Genomic DNA, 16,138 nt, shown 5'->3' with positions numbered 1-16,138 from the left:
TGTCTGCGGAACGCTTGTTGAAGTCGTTAAAAACTTCACTTACCTCGGCTCTGTGCTGTCCAATGATGGCTCCGTAGACGAAGAGGTATGCAGCCGAATATCGAAAGCCTCTTCCATCGTCGGTAGACTCAACAGTCTATGGAGAATGCCGCACATCTCAAGGCGTACGAAAATGCGAATCTATAACGCATCCGTAAGCTCCGTCCTGCTCTACGCGGCGGAAACCTGGCCCCTCAAATCAACCATCCTTAAAATGATAGACGTCTGTCAGTCGAAACAGCTTCGCCGGATCGAGGGATTCCGGTGGGATGATTTTGTAAGCAACGCAAGGTTGCTTACTCTCACCTCCCAGGTGCCATTCTCCGTCCAGATAGCGCAGAGGTCTCTCAGATGGTTCGGACACCTCCTACGAATGCCGACATCAACGCCAGCCCGAATAGTGTACGACTTCGACCCAAAAGCCCATGGCTGGTCTCGCCCGAGGGGCAGACCTCGGACAAGGTGGAAAGACAGCCTCGACAAATTCTTGGTGATGGCCAACATTGCTGTCGATGAGGCGTCTCATTTAGCAGCAGACCGGTCCGCCTGGAGAAGTCAAGTTGCGAAGCTCTCTACGCCGCACCCCATGCGGCAGGAGCCTTAAGTCAAGTAAGTCAAGTATATGTATATATACTAAGGCACGACCGATATTTCGGCTGGCCGATATTATCAGGCTGATACGGGGATCAGTGTTATTTTTGGATATCGGAAATAAAAAAAATTAGATGTTCGGATGTCGGCCGATTTTTTTTTTTTCTTGCGCAAACTTATCCAGAACATGACGCCAGATTTCCTCAGGTAATTTTTGCTTGTCGATTCTAGGGACAGAGCCACCAGCTAAGTCTGACCATGGCTGAGAGAACAGCGGAGGTGAGTCAAATGAAGTCGAAATATTTTTGTTGTCAATACACACCTGATGCAGCAATGTTCAAAACATATAGTGAGGTCAGGAACGTGCAACATCTACAAAAACAACTATAAAGAATACAATAAACCATATATTTATGTTTAAGTAATGTTCACTTAAGTGTATGAAAGATCCAAGATTCAATCGATTAAAACCATGATCCAGTCAGGGGCACAGCTTGGAAACTTGGCATATGTGTCCGCACTCGTCGGCATATTGGACGATTTTTTCAAACACATTCTTTAAATCCCTCCTCCGAACTTAAAACCATCCCTGTATTCAGTGTATTTGGCATGAATTCGTTAGTAGACCATGTCATATGAATGTTAAGTATAATTTTCACTTTAATATGTGAAAGATTAAAAACAAATTTCCACTATAGAAATCGAATTGTCCATATTTAGATTTTCACGTATTTGTGTTTACGCAATTAAACCGGTCTAAATAGAACTTTATTTGGTTTGATTGTTTTTCAAAGCATTAGGAAAGGTTCTTTTTTCCGAAGAGGAATTTGTCGGCAAATTAAATCGGTATCGTACCGGTAAGATATATCTGTATCAGCATCGGACCCCAAAAATCCATATCCGTCGGGCCCTAATATTTATTTCCAAAAAACGTAAGTGACATGAAAAAAAATTCACACGACTGACAACAGACAAACCAAACTAAATACACACAGCTTTTTCATCCTCTCCGTTAAAAATATTACATTCGTTCGTTGAACACAAAAACCCATCAGGAAAAAAATTGCAAAAAACTTGTCCAGACTACGAATGGTAAGAGCAAAAGCATAAAAACGTAGATGTTACCCATGCTGCGTTTCGGGTTTCTTTAAAAGATATGGATTTATACCAGTACTGACAGTTTAAAATTAAAATTACACAGTAAAGATTTCCGTCACATTGTTTTGTGCAGTGGGTTATAGATAAATTATTATTATCATTATTATTATTACTCTCTTTCTATTTAAATTACCCTTTTCATTGAATTAAAATAATTCAACTAACTTTCAAAATTAAATATTAACAATAGTTTCCCAAAGGTATTGATAAAGCTATTTAAACCCAAAAAAAGTTCTGTTTCCCTTTTTGGCTTTGTTTAACCACCAGATAAACTTTCGATCTGCATTCGACATGGAACCAAAACAGGCACAAATAGCTTGTTTATAGAGCAACCTCAAAACCCCCACCCACCCAAAAAATCTAATAAAAGCTTGATTATCATTGGTAGATTATACTCAGGCAAAGCAGGGCAAGGGAACACATTCCTTACCTCTTACCTTGTAAGCCTATAATTTTAGAGAATGATACTTCAAAGGAGAATAAAAAACATATAAATTAGGGGACGTTTTCAGCTAAATAATTAATATTGGCAACTCTTTAATCCGGCATTGTGAGTTTCATTTTAGTTTCAAACAAACAAGTCTACCTCATACAAGATTTTTTATACATTAGCTGAAAGGGCTTTTTCTTCAAACTTGTAATGATATTCAAAACAAAGGGATTATGACCTTTTTCTTTACGTTCAGGTAACCGCAATAAGCCAAAGCAGGACAACCACACACATACCTTGCCTCGCACCTTGTGCATCCAATTGTGACCAATAGGCTTCAGCCGGTGATGTAGTCGACTGCCCTGGTGGGGCTGATGGGGCTTGTCCTGTATATCGGAAATAAGGATTCTTTAAATCTAGAGTATTTACTGATGAAATATTAGTTCCCTCAATCCTCACGTCAATTGTAACATCATAGCTTTGCCTGTAAAAGAAAATTAACACATATTTTAATGTGACTTATACATTAAGAGATCCAAAGTGTTTGGGAATCCGGTGATTGTAATATTTGAGTTTTTACTGACAAAAGGCATTGCAAAATTTAACTTATTAGTTTTGCTTGTTTATTTTCATGGTTCAACGTGGCAACATTGATGAAAATATAATACTGACCTAAAAAACTGATAAATTAAAACAATCAAAAGAAAAAAACGTAAAAATATCTCGGTTTTCAGCTACGAATCGACCTAAGATGGGTCTAGGAGAGGGTAACGAAAGCGTCTTAATTTGTCGTTCTTGGTACTTTGAGTCAATTCTTTTGGAGCCAGAATCTGAATTAAAAATTAATCGAACTCCTGATTTTAATTTTTGGAACTTTTAAAGCTGAAAAATAAGAAAACTCCTGGGTACTGACTGCATAATCCGTATATTAGGAAAAATCAAATTTTTTATTAGACAATAAAACCTGAACTATAATTACTACAGAAAGAAAAACACTCCTATGGGAAAAAAAAGTATCAAGGCTTGATGGATGGGGATATAAATGGCTTAATGTATGAAATATCAAAGTAAAAAAATTAATTACCTTTTATTAGCAACAAGCAAGACTTTTCCAACAAGAAGCTGTCCTTGTCTAGCCAAAAATGGTTGCTCCAAGAGGCATCTAACTTGGTACCAATGAGTCAGCGGCTCGGTGGGAGCTGTCGATAGCCAAACAGTAGTCACAGAACCTAAGAAGGCGACGTCAAACCAAAATGCCAAACCATGAACCATTGCTGTTTGGAGCATGTGAAATTCAAGTGGAATTTCTAGAAGCAAAAGATCATTTAAAAACTGTAACGGATTTCACTGATCTAAATACTGGTTATGTCTCCACGGCACAAAAGTTTTTAATCTAAGTTATCCTAACTTCCCTGGGCGTAATCCTCCGTGCATAAATATAGTCTTACCCTAGAGGCACACAGGTTCATCAAGGATTGCACTGCAAGTAATGCATCAAGAACACATGAGGGATTCATTTTGCCGACAAAATAAACACACCACAATTGTATGACAATATTAAAAACCAAAAAAAAATAAAACAGAATAAAAGATGAAATGACATAGAAAAATTTTGAGTAGAATAGCTAATGTTAAATTTTCAAGCATCCATTGTCATTCAATTTTAGTAGTTCTATTGACCATATTTATTCCGACGAGTAGGGTTATTCCTATATAACTTATATATGTCAACGGCCCCTCCCTACAAAAAAAAATGCGGCACTTGAAAATTTTAGCAGATTTTGATCATGTTGTATGAAACTATGTGCATCCAGGTTGTCAAAATGGCATATCAACAATGTCTCTGGAATGGCTAAGGGCATTAAACTAGAAACTTTCAGCAAATATTGGGGGATAGGAGTGTTGATTTCTATCAAAAGACACTAAGTGGATCCAAGTAAAATCATGTATCTGGAATATCTCAAGAACAAATATGGATATTAAGTTGAAACTTTCCGAAAATGCTGAACAAACTCCAGTCATTGCGCAGATTCAGGCTGTCAAAAGGGCGTACCTGCAACAAGGATATTAGGTTGAAAATTTCAGGCAATTTTGAATTAAATCAAAATGCATCTAAATATACCATGTGCATCTAAATTGTCAAAGGGCTTACCTGCGATTTCAAAGGAATGACTATGGGTAGAGGGACGGTTAACCAAATAAAAAAACATTATGTACACCCAGGTTGGCATAATTTCGTATCTGCAGTATCTTAGGAATGGCTAAACGTAATTGGTTGAAACTTTCAGAGAATGTTGAAGGGGATAATAAACTAAATCGAAAGAAAGAATGGGCCATTTTGATAGAAGTGGAGAAGGGGTGAGTATCAAAATAGGCTAAAAAACTCTTGGTCCAAAATACATCCTATTATTAATGAGCTTTTACGAGCCTTGCGAAGGGTCAAGATGACAAGACCTTCCCGAAGATGTCCTATAGAAACGACACGCGTACATTTGACAACATCTTGGGAATGGCCCAAGGAACTAAGCTGAAACTTTGGGAAAGCGTTCAAGGGTCAAGTAGGTTTATAATTTTGACTTGGGGCGGGGGGGGGGTGAAAGTGGATAATGAATTGTGGCTTGGGAAAAAGGGTAGAGCTAAATTTAAAGACACTATATGCATCCAGATTATTACAATATCATATTTCCAATATCTCAGGATGGAAAATCAAAGGCTTAAGGGACACAGTTGAAAATTTAAAGACACTATATGCATCCAGATTATTACAATATCATATTTCCAATATCTCAGGATGGAAAATCAAAGGCTTAAGGGACACAGTTGAAACTTTAAGGTAATGTTGGACGGAGGGAGGTAAAAAAAAAGCTAATTCTAACTTTGGGAAGAAAGCGCAGCTTATCAAGGACAATATATTTTTGAAGACAGTATGGTTGTTTTCATTCTTAGTGAAAAATGATCTATATTTTTCATGTTGATCTACTTTAAACTTCAGGGTATAAATACAACCTAATTAAAATTTCAAAAGCAATGGAACCTCAATAATGAAACAAATCTGGCTGCATTGATTCTTGACGTCCTAATTAAAAAAAAAAAAAAATTGATTGCCTCTTTAATATTTGAGCTCAATATGCATTTATTTAAACAAACAAGTAGTTAAAAGAAAATAAAATACAAAAAGATTCTTATATAAAAAAGACTAAGCAGTATTCATCTATATTCAAGGTTGTGACAGGACGAGGGTCAGGATGGCTTCAACTTTATAGAAGGGCAAAAATTATGCTGATTTTCTATTTGAATAATATGCCCTTTCCCCATTAATTGAAAACTACACAGTAAAACTATTATTTAAATTTGCACTTTACTGGAAATAGAACAAACACAACAATACACAACAACAAACATTGTAAGACTAATCAAGGTGTTCAAATAACAGGAATACTACTGCTCCCCAGCCACCAACTCAAAACCTTTGAAGGAATTGATTGTCACTTGCTTCTCATGTGTTTTGCGAAAACTTTTGTTTTTATTTATCCTTTGATTATAACCCGACAATTTTGACCAGGCTTGGTTATAAATATAGTAACCAATGTTATTGAATAGAACTAATGAAAGTGGACTGACCGTTTACTATACAATGATATTCGTTTCTGGAAGTCTCAGCAAATTTGGACTTATTAACATTTCAGCAGCAAATGTACCAGCGTTAGCGGTGATAATATTTTAGTAGTAACGTCCACGTATCGCTTTTGGTCCATTGATCTTCCCCTTTAAGCATTCTCCAAAAGTTCCAATTTAATACCCAAGTCCATTCTGAAGATACACTCTTTTGGCAATTGCATGCACTTAGTGTCTACAATGATGAATAATGCATCATTTTTTTCTGAACTGGAATTATTATATCACTCTATTTCTGCTCGTCTTTGGTTTTAATTTGGTTCTTTACTTTTATTTGAAACTTCTCCTTTGGCTATTATGTTTAATTAACTGTGAATAATGACCCCACGTCTTCAGTTTTTTCTTCTTTTTTTCTACTGCCTACTTGTTATTAGGCTGCAATTTGGTCTTTCTTTCCTTTGAAACTTTTCCTTTGGCTACTATGTTGAATTAATTGTGAATAACGATCCCATGTCTTCAGTTTTTTCTTCTTCTTCTCTACTGCCTAGTTATTAGGCTGTAATTTGGTCTTTACTTTCCTTTGAAACTTTTCCTTTGGCTACTATGTTTAATTAATTGTGAATAATGATCCCACGACTTCAGTTTTTTCTTCTTTTTCTCTACTACCTACTTGTTATTAGGCTGTAGTTTCTAATTCTCCCTTGAATTTTTTATGAGAAAGAATTAAGTTTGATGTAGCTCCAACAGGATTGATAAAAAAATTTGGAAAAGAAAAGACTTTGTAAATTCGCAAGGCTTTCTAAAATGTAAAACTACTTGACAACTTCAACGAATAAAACCAAATAACAATATGACTCAATTCTTCAAGAATCCTATGGTGCTAATACCCACGTTTTGCAAATTTTGAGGATTGTTTTCTACTTCTTAATGGAGGAGTTAACCTCCTTACGTAACAGAGATTTACCATGCTGTGTTTAAAATTAGTGTGATACCATTTATTTTAATACTGAGTCTATATTTTCAAAATTTAATCCAGTTATGAGGGTTTGGGTAAATTTGCAGTTTACAAGGTAATTTGGCTAGCATGAAGGTAAATACATCACTTCAAGTCTTTTCTTATGCTCTTTCATAGTCTAATAATCCTTTCTGGGACAAATTCCATTTTGAGCCATTAATGGGACCCAGAAGGTAAAGCAGCCGATAGTTACCAAAAGTTTTTTTTTTAACTGCCTAGTAAGAAAAATTCGCCATTTGCAGCTGATTCAGAAATAGTAATTATTATTTTCCTTGGTCTTAATAGTAAAATATTATTGAGAAAATAAGTATACAAAAAAAACAATAATAAGAGCCTCAAGCCTCTTCAAATGACATCACGTTAAACCTGACGTCATTTTGAGGGGCTTCTAGCTCTTTTCAAATTTCTGCAAGTTCGTTTTCAAAATAATATTTTAAATTAAAACTAAGGAAAATAATTATTTCCATTCCTGAATCACCTACAAAAGGTAAATTTCTTACTATGCAGTTTTTTTTTTTTTAGAAACATGCTATTAAACTTTTGGTGAATATGGGCTGTTTTGTGCCTTTTAAGCCCTTGATTGGGCTTAGAATGGAATTTACCCCAGGCGCAATTTTTGAATTATGAAAGAGCATAAAGTATATTGCGGCAGCGTCCTGTGGTGGCGCAGTGGATTTGAACTTAGCTTGGTAATACTGGACCCAGAGATCGAATCACGCTGCAGGAATGCACTGCAGGGTCGACGCAGGGACCATAGTAGTCAAGAAGCGTCGTTAATTCTTAAATATTGTGGCAGCTTTTAGAAGCAAAGAATAATAATAATAAAAGACTGACAGGCATCACAACGAACTCTAACTTACATCACCCATGATCTAAACTAGAGGGTTTCCCCCAAGTTTAGCCTCCCGACAAACATTAGCGTAAAGAATTCAGCATTCGAACTTATGAGCCATTACTGTTAAGGGTGTGAAGGAGCCTAGTCAAAAGTGACTTCTAGGCCTTATTTCTCTTTATTCTACCATTTCAATGGTGTAACAACGCAGTTCGATGTTGTAACATTTCAATGTTGTAACAACGCCCATCAATACATGGTTCCCAAACTTAACTAGGTAATTGTTCTTTGATAGACATTCAAGTTATTGTCAAAGTACAAAAGCGAAAAACTTTTTTTCTTACCTATTCTGTGCAAGTCCGATTCGGGCGCAGTCAAGAAGTCGACCACATGTCTAACAGATTTGGCTAAACATATTCTGATGTCAAACGTATCCACGATTGGTTGTCGAAAGTACTCTTTCAATGCAGCATGGCGTAAACTGCTTAAATCCACGCCATGAAAATTTTGTTGGTACCTTAAAAGACTTAATATTAGGTTCAAGAACAAATCTTTTGAAACATCTATTCAGCTTCCTCAGTTAGGTTATGAAAGGAGTTAGAACACCTCGGGCAGGGATACAAAAATAATACAATACAGACAACTACCAAAAAAGAGAACAACAGCCAAACACCATATAAGATTAAAAAGAAACCATACCTGAGGCCTGGGAGTCAAAGTGCAGAGAAGACAACCATACACCATGAAAAAAAAACGCTCAGGGGACACCAACTCCTCAGAGGAATAACAATAATAAAAACAAATACTATTCTATTTGATTTTTAACTAAATGGTGCTTAAGAATCCTTTTAAAAGTCCGAAATGAGTGGCATATCTGTACTGAAGAAGGTAGGAAATTCCAGAGCTGCTGACAAGTAATGAGGAGATTGAAATCTGAAGGTACAGTAGGGGTAGGAGGAATGAGATATTATACAAAGAACGAAGGCTATATGGTGCTGAGTGAGGGGATATTCCAAGTAGGTTCATTCTTTGGTGCCATTTCGGGCAACAGAACTTAGCAATGATATTGGGAAATGACAATAATCTAGAAAATAATGAAATTTAAGCAAGAGACGGGTCATTTCCGATTTCCTTTTTCAGTCAAATTGCATTAGTCTGGACACTGATACATTGCATTGGCCGGCGATGCTGACACAGGGTCAAAAACTGGGCCTGACCCTTTCTTACCAAAGACGGGCTTAAGGTACAAACTCAGTACAAAGAAGGCAACCGAGTCAGAAAATGAGTAAACATAAACTGAAAGTGGATATATAACGATAAATCTCTTGTCTTTGAACGTCCTAACCACTTGACCGCCCTCCAAGATCGACGCTGAAAGCATTGGTTAATATTTCAACTGCTCTAATATCAAGATAGAGAGAAAACAAAGCAATTTCAAATACCATGTGAACGAAGCCGCTATAAATATCCTCGGAGTTCTAAAACAACTTCCCAAAAAATGTATTTTTATGAAGACACAAATTCTACAAATAAGAACGAAATGGCCTGCAAAATGTCCGCTAAATATAAATCGCTGTCAGAAACACCGTACATCCGCTAGAGCCGATAGAAATCTCCACCTGTCAAAAATAGCTGACGAGATGGATAAAATCGCGAAATGGTCAAAGAAAACTTTACCAGATTCTTTGTGAATGTGCCGGGAAAAAGAGACAATATATCATTCCCTTGACCAAAGAGAAGGATATAAAAGTGCTCACGAGAAGGGCGGAGCACATCAAAAGATGGCGGACACATTTCTAAGAATTGGTGAGACGAGGAGTTACTTCTAGGGGAAGCCACTACTCCACAGACTCATTCAGGCCACCAGATATTCAGTCTCATGAGTATATGTATGGTTACGCCGACAAGAAAAGAAGTGGTCATGCAGCGTAACTACTTAAAAACCACAAAAGCCCTCTATTAGATGGCATCCTTGCTCAAAGGTCTGCCTTAGTTACCCATAGACAAGCTCTGAGAACTTATTAAGGATGCCTTTAATAATGAATACACTCCCTATATGTGGAAGATATCGATAATTGTCTCTACTTCAAAAAGAAGACCGAGTGGAATGTAAAAATTACCGAGGCACATCACTTGTTTCAATAGCAGCGAGACTGATCGCAATTACACATAAAAATACGTTTCGGGACGCTAAAACTCTCAAACATAATCCAACCAAGCAAGACTCAAACCGGCTTTGGAAGATCGTGATCAGATCTTTAGTCTATGACTGATCCCAGAATACAATTTAAAACAGCAACAGGAGAAAATACAGATTTTCATTGATTTTAGGACTTCATTCGGGTGGCTACGATAGAAGGCGTTACTGGAAAGACCATCGCACTATTAAAGACATACAATGATGGAATCAAGGCCCAGGTTAGGATCGAATCTGGTTCTGATTGAGGAGGTAGTACCTCAAGCCTGCGTCCTTTCGTCGACTTTATTGAACTTTGTCATCAATTGGATTCTAATGACCTCGACAACCATAAAGTCGTAGCAGCGAACCCGTTTTTCTCCGTAACGAGTTTTAATAATACAAAAGCTGCGGTCATACTTGCTGAATATGACACTGGTACCCAAGCTGTGAATTATTAATGAAGCAGCAAACAGAGCACTTTCAGCCTGTAACACAAAAAGCGTGCGGACGGCTAGGATGGGTGATACGCACGTGATCCTTATTGATAGTCAAATCAAGGAAGTGCTGTCAATTGAACATCTTGGCTCAATAATGAATGCAATTGGGAAACTCTAAGAGGAGACACCAAGCCGCATATCCTCTATGTAAAACATGTTTCCGCAGCTTCAGAACTCCCTTTGCAACCTGAGAATTCAGTGTTCCGAGTCACAAACAACTTCATTACTGAAAACAATCTTGAGTAGAGCAAACACATATATGTTTAGAGCAAGCTCACTACTTAGTGAGCAAGGGGAGAGAGGGGTTGTCAAATTCGAAAAAAGCTAAGAAACAGCCAGATTATGCAAAAACTATAATGAATCGCTGAGGAAATTTAAAAACTTTTTAAATAGCCTAGAGCATAAAGACCTGTACGTGATGAAAAGACACGGCTAAAATATGACATAATTTATTTATTTATGTATACAAATAAATAGCTAAGATATAATTTGTAACACTAGTATAAAAACAAGAAAAAAGGGAGAGACCCGATTCATAAATAAAACTTTACTTTTACATGTTTTTAATTTATCTGTTTAAGGTAGGTGTCAAATTATCACCTAGTATGCTGAAAGGGGACTGAGGATGACTACATCCCTCTAGTGCATAGATACTTTTTTTTGTAGTATTATTTTCTAGCATTTTTTTTGTATAGAAATTTAATGAATAAAACATGCAAGTTGAGTCCCATTGGATTACCAATAATAAGCAATTTCTAGTACTTAAATTCATCTCAATTATTAACTGCGAGCATAGGAGAGAAAAAGCAGTCGGGAAGAAATGGTTAACGCGAGTGTGTTCGTGTTTGCACTTATAACTAAAAAAAACAGAGAAAAAAAAAGAAACAAAACGAGAAACTGATGACAAAAAAAAAAAAAAAAAAAAAAAAAAAAAAAAAAAAAAAAAAAAAAAAAACGGAAATACGATGATTATGATAACAAGCTTATGCAGGTCAAAAAGCCAAGACTGGCAGCCGTGACGGGGAAGCAGGCTGAAGCAAGTGACACGAGGGTGTATTTGTGAAAGCTCGAATACCAGAGCCCGTTACTTGCGAGAACAGGAGACCCGGTCAAGCAGAGGGAGGCGACAAAAAGCCGAAAAAGATTGCTCTATTGTTTGTGGATATTTAAAATATGTTTGTAGATATTTGAGGTCCAAAGGCCTAAGCTGCCAAAAGAAGAGGTTTTTTATGGGGCAAGTCCCCTCCCCCACCTAAATGAGTTCCTGCGTACATGACTGTGCAAAAAAATGTTTTTAAGGGCCTTGAATAAAAAGCATAACTGTTCTTAGCTTTGGAATCACTTGAATCAATGGCTTCAGAAAGTCTATTTCTTTCCTTTATAGTGAAACTAAGTTTGAAAGTGAATTTTTGTCAGAAACGCTAAGAATAAAAAAGGTTAGAAACCACCACTTTAAGGTTTTTAAGGCTTTAAGGGCTAACATTTTAAAATAGAGAAGATACACGTCAAAGAAAGGACACCATTTTTTTTTATAAGGATGAATTTCCGATGGTAATTTTTTCCGTAAATTGAAAAACAGTGAAGCACGGATTCTTTTCCGAATGTTCTGACTCTGATCAAACAGTCATATTAAGCTAGGCTATAATAAAAATCTAAATTTTGGTTTGACAACCGGATTTCACAGCACTCGATGAAAGAAAACTGGGGCAAATATTCGAATGGCTATTTTTTTTTGTTCCGGATCACAGTGAAAAAATATGCTTCTCCGGACAGTAAAGCACGTTTAAATTAGATAAGTTTTCTGTTTATTCAGCGATAAGACGTACTACTGTTATTCTACCATAGTTAGGTAATCAAAATATGTCAAGTATAGGCGCTTTGCTGGCGCGAGGAGGATATACAAGGTATTTTCCAAGGGAACTGTCGAAGCATAGTAGCAAAAATTCCACTGTCCTTTCCCAATTCCAAAGGAAATCGTCAAAACATAGCAGTAAAAGAGGAAGAATAAGAACAATGTTTTTCAAAACGAGACGAATTGTGAAGAGGAAAAAACGAGGATGTTCTAGCCAGTGAAAAATGGTAGGATAAATGTACAGATATCTCGGTCCAGCCCTCCACTCGACCGTTCTCAGTCCACAAAAGTATAACGGTAAAAACCATGCAGATACAAAGCTTAAGGATAAAAAAAAACATAAAAAACAAAATATTCTAATTTAGTGTTTGTTTCTCGAGGATCGTATTAATTTTATTTTGTCCTTAGGGCTTTTATCTTTTTTTTTTTACTCTCTATTTACTTTTGAGCACTGGGGACGACCGAGCAGAGGTCTCGACCGAAATATATGCATATTAATACATGCACAGTCAGTGGGGTCTAAGAAATTATTTGAGAATATTTTTTTTTATAGGGATATTGGTACAGCAATTAAATAGAGTGCAATTAGGGCATTCAGCCAAGCCCTTCAGCCCTTTGACATGTAAGACAATCGCATTTCTGTATATTAAAAAAAAAAAAAAACGCTTATATTTGACTGCACATTTCAAACCTGAGTATCCATTAAAAAAGGCTATAACTTACCAAAAGTTAGCCTTATTAAACTGTTCCATATAAAGAGATTCATCTGTGAAGGGCGCAACATGTAAATCTCCTCTTGTCGGAAACATTTTTCCATCAGATTTTAGCCATTTTTTGGCATGCAAAAACGTTTCCAACATCCTTTCATTAAAGAGCATATAACCCATTGGTTCTGATATTATCAAATCAATCGGCTCTGGAATGTCTATTTCTTCAATTTTGCCAGCAATTACTCGAACTTTCTCTCCTAATCCGTTGGCTTTCACCAAAGTCTAAAAATAGAAAACAACGTATTCACTGTTGGTTGATAAAGACAGCATAATCAAAGATAGAGAAAAATAATTCCAAGAAATGATGACTTGTTTTTTCCACCAAGCCTAGGGTAGAAAGCCAATTAATACGCATATTTCTGCTATATAACTAATGCTGATTCTCAGCAAAATAGAAAAAAAAAACATAAAATAATTTGTAGTTAAAAACTCCTCGATACAAATCAAATTAAGACTTTAGGTTACCATAATTTTTAAGGTGAACCATTTTTATGTTAAACATTCAGTTTTTTTTCTTCTTTCGCTAACGCTATTAGCTATATAGCCAAATATTTGCACCGATTGGTTTACTGTTTACGACAAAAAGTCAAGTATTTTTACTATTTTGTTCTTGCAAGATGAAAGGACAATGTAGTATCCCATTGGTTAAGTTTGGAAAACAACGTAACTTACCCATGGTATTTTGGGTAATTAATTTGTAAATTGATATTTTACTTTAATTTAATCAGATTCTGCTTTCAGCAACCAACACTATATGAAAATAAAGGAGAGAACATTGACTATCTATGTTCCTAGAATTTTTATTTTCGCCAAAATATGCGTACATGTGTCAAAAGATGGCCAACCATGACACTTTATGCCACGTGATACTCAGTGACACTTCAACCATACTTCAAGTAATTTTTTTTTTCTTGATTTCAAATTACCAACTCAATCTGACTATCGTGCTACAAATCCCATCAGTTGCTAAGTCTTTATTATGTTCCTACCTATGGATACCTCCAAATTTATGCTATCCTAGATCTTTTAATTTCATAGCTATGTCCTAATCACCAAGACAGGACCATACGACCCCTACACAAAATATTGAAAACATTTCCTGAAAATTCCATATATCTGAAACAAACAGCAATAAATCTTCATTATTTACAGCAGCATTTCTTTTCAAACTATTTTATCATTATTATAAAAATAGTAACAGCAATACAGACTGTGGATTAAATACTTTCTGCAAGCCTTATATTTACTAGATTCCCCATTGCAACTCATAATAACTCAACGTGAAAAATTAAACAGTATATATAAAATTTGGTATTCTAATTATTTTATAATTATTATAAAAATAGTGACAGCAATACAGACTGTGGATTAAATACTTTCTGCAAGCCTTATATTTACTAGATTTCCCATTGCAACTCATATTAGCTAAACATGAAAAATTAAACAGTATATATAAAATTTGGTATTCCTCCTGTACCTAAAAATCTACCTGAGTATAGGCATGGCTGTATATAATTTTATTCCACTTTCTAGTATCCGATTCTACGAATGATTTATTGCTAAACGGTTTCTAAAGCGAATTTTACGAGTGATTTACCACTCAATTGTTTACCCGCAGATCTCATATAACTGTCTTGTCTGGAGAAGCAATTTCATATGAGTCCAGATCCTGCAAAACAAAGCTCTGAAGATACTGCGGATACTGCGGATCTGTATGGGGCAATACTTATCCTTCAGTTACCAATAAATTAAAATCTGCTCAAAACCGTGCCGTCAAAGCAGTTTTTCGGTTGCCACGACTATATCCCACCAAGGACTTGTACTCCGATTTTAGTATTATCCCTTTTGAATAAATCATCAAAAAGTTAAATCTATCCCTTGCATATTCCGCTTACCATAAAAATCTTCCTCCCCACTTATTAACTTATTTTAATAGTAATAATTCTGAAGGCCACTGTCTCCGTTCATCCAACCGTTCCTTCATTGTCCCCAGGTGTATCTCTAGTTCCGCCCAGCGATCCCAATTTATAAATCTATAATTCAATGGAATGTAATACCCTCCAGTGTCGAGCTATCCACAAGTTTTCGGACGCTATATAATAATGTACTAAAATCTTGATATTATATTTCTCTAAATGTTTGTTCAATTTGCTTTAATTACCCTTGTTTTCTCTTTTTTTTCTTCTCTCTCTTTTTCATTTACAATTTTTTGTTGTTTTGGTCCTTAACAAGTTCGCTTCTAGGATCTTTATTATTATTGTTGTTATGTGTTTTCTTTTCTTTTTGAATAAATAAATAAATAATAAAAATAAAGATCAAAGGCAAGTATGTCAAAGATAAGAATGATACAACTACTTGTTTGAAGTCTATAAGTTCGCTCAACGTGGGCCAACTACATGATTATCAACCAGCACTTTTTGTTTTCCAGTGTGTGCCTAACCTAGTTTCAAATCCTTTTTGTGATAGTTATAGTGCTAACAGTGATGTTCATGAATAAAATACGAGGACTAGTAAAGAATTTGTGTTTAAACTTAGGAATAACAGAAGATCAAGATTCCAATTGCAGTTTATGGGAACTGTACTCTGGAATTCTCTAACAATGAGCATTAGGGCGGCTGAATATCTTTTAGAGTTAAAAGAAATTTAAAAGATTTTTTTATTAAATATTGGCTTAATTGCGTACTTTTGTTGGTTGATACGGAGGAACGGTGGGTTGGGGGATGGTAGGAAGGAATGATTGGTTGAAGGAGAATAAGGAGGAATGGTTGGTTGGGGGTATAGAAATAGTAGAAGTAGATGAAAGAAGTTACAAGGAGTAGGGGAATTTATAATTAGGGAGTCAGATAAATAATTGACAATTATACGCTTTTGGGCAAGCAATTCCAAACATAATCATTTTTTAGATAAAATATATTTAAAATTTAGTAAACATGAGTTTTCTAGTAACCAGAACCAGGAATATGAAGTGGAATCAGAGTCTGCAACATTTTTATATAGTCTAATTTTCATCCTCCTTCTATTTGCCTATTTTGTTTTTAGGGCCAACCCTAAATTTGAAATTTAATGCTATGCAGCTACTTTTAAAATTCTTAAGTGCGTATACACTAAACAACCTGGAGGGAGGTATTTCTGAGTACTGATATCCATGATAACAGAAAAA

At 35.7% G+C, this 16,138-nt stretch overlaps 1 protein-coding gene across 2 annotated transcripts in view; it reads right to left on the bottom strand.

Moving 5' to 3' along the window:
- LOC136037986 (histone-arginine methyltransferase CARMER-like) overlaps positions 1-13,204 on the bottom strand; it is a 28,474-nt gene extending 15,270 nt beyond the window's left edge. The window contains exons 1-4 of one of the 2 annotated variants that reach the window (XM_065720893.1): positions 12,932-13,204; positions 8,025-8,197; positions 3,303-3,525; positions 2,527-2,702 (exon numbers count right to left, since the gene is read on the bottom strand). In XM_065720893.1, the coding sequence (XP_065576965.1) occupies positions 2,527-2,702; positions 3,303-3,525; positions 8,025-8,197; positions 12,932-13,095 (736 nt within the window). In that variant the 5' untranslated portion in view covers positions 13,096-13,204. Of the gene's footprint in view, positions 1-2,514; positions 2,703-3,302; positions 3,526-8,024; positions 8,198-12,931 lie in introns of both variants that reach the window. The other variant, XM_065720892.1, reaches the window with a different exon arrangement.
- Positions 13,205-16,138: the final 2,934 nt, after the last annotated feature.

Source organism: Artemia franciscana, chromosome 17 (genome assembly GCF_032884065.1).
Source record: "Artemia franciscana chromosome 17, ASM3288406v1, whole genome shotgun sequence".
NCBI lineage: Eukaryota > Metazoa > Arthropoda > Branchiopoda > Anostraca > Artemiidae > Artemia > Artemia franciscana.
The sequence above is the reverse complement of the archived record's forward strand: the minus strand, read 5'-3'. Positions and strand labels throughout refer to the sequence as shown.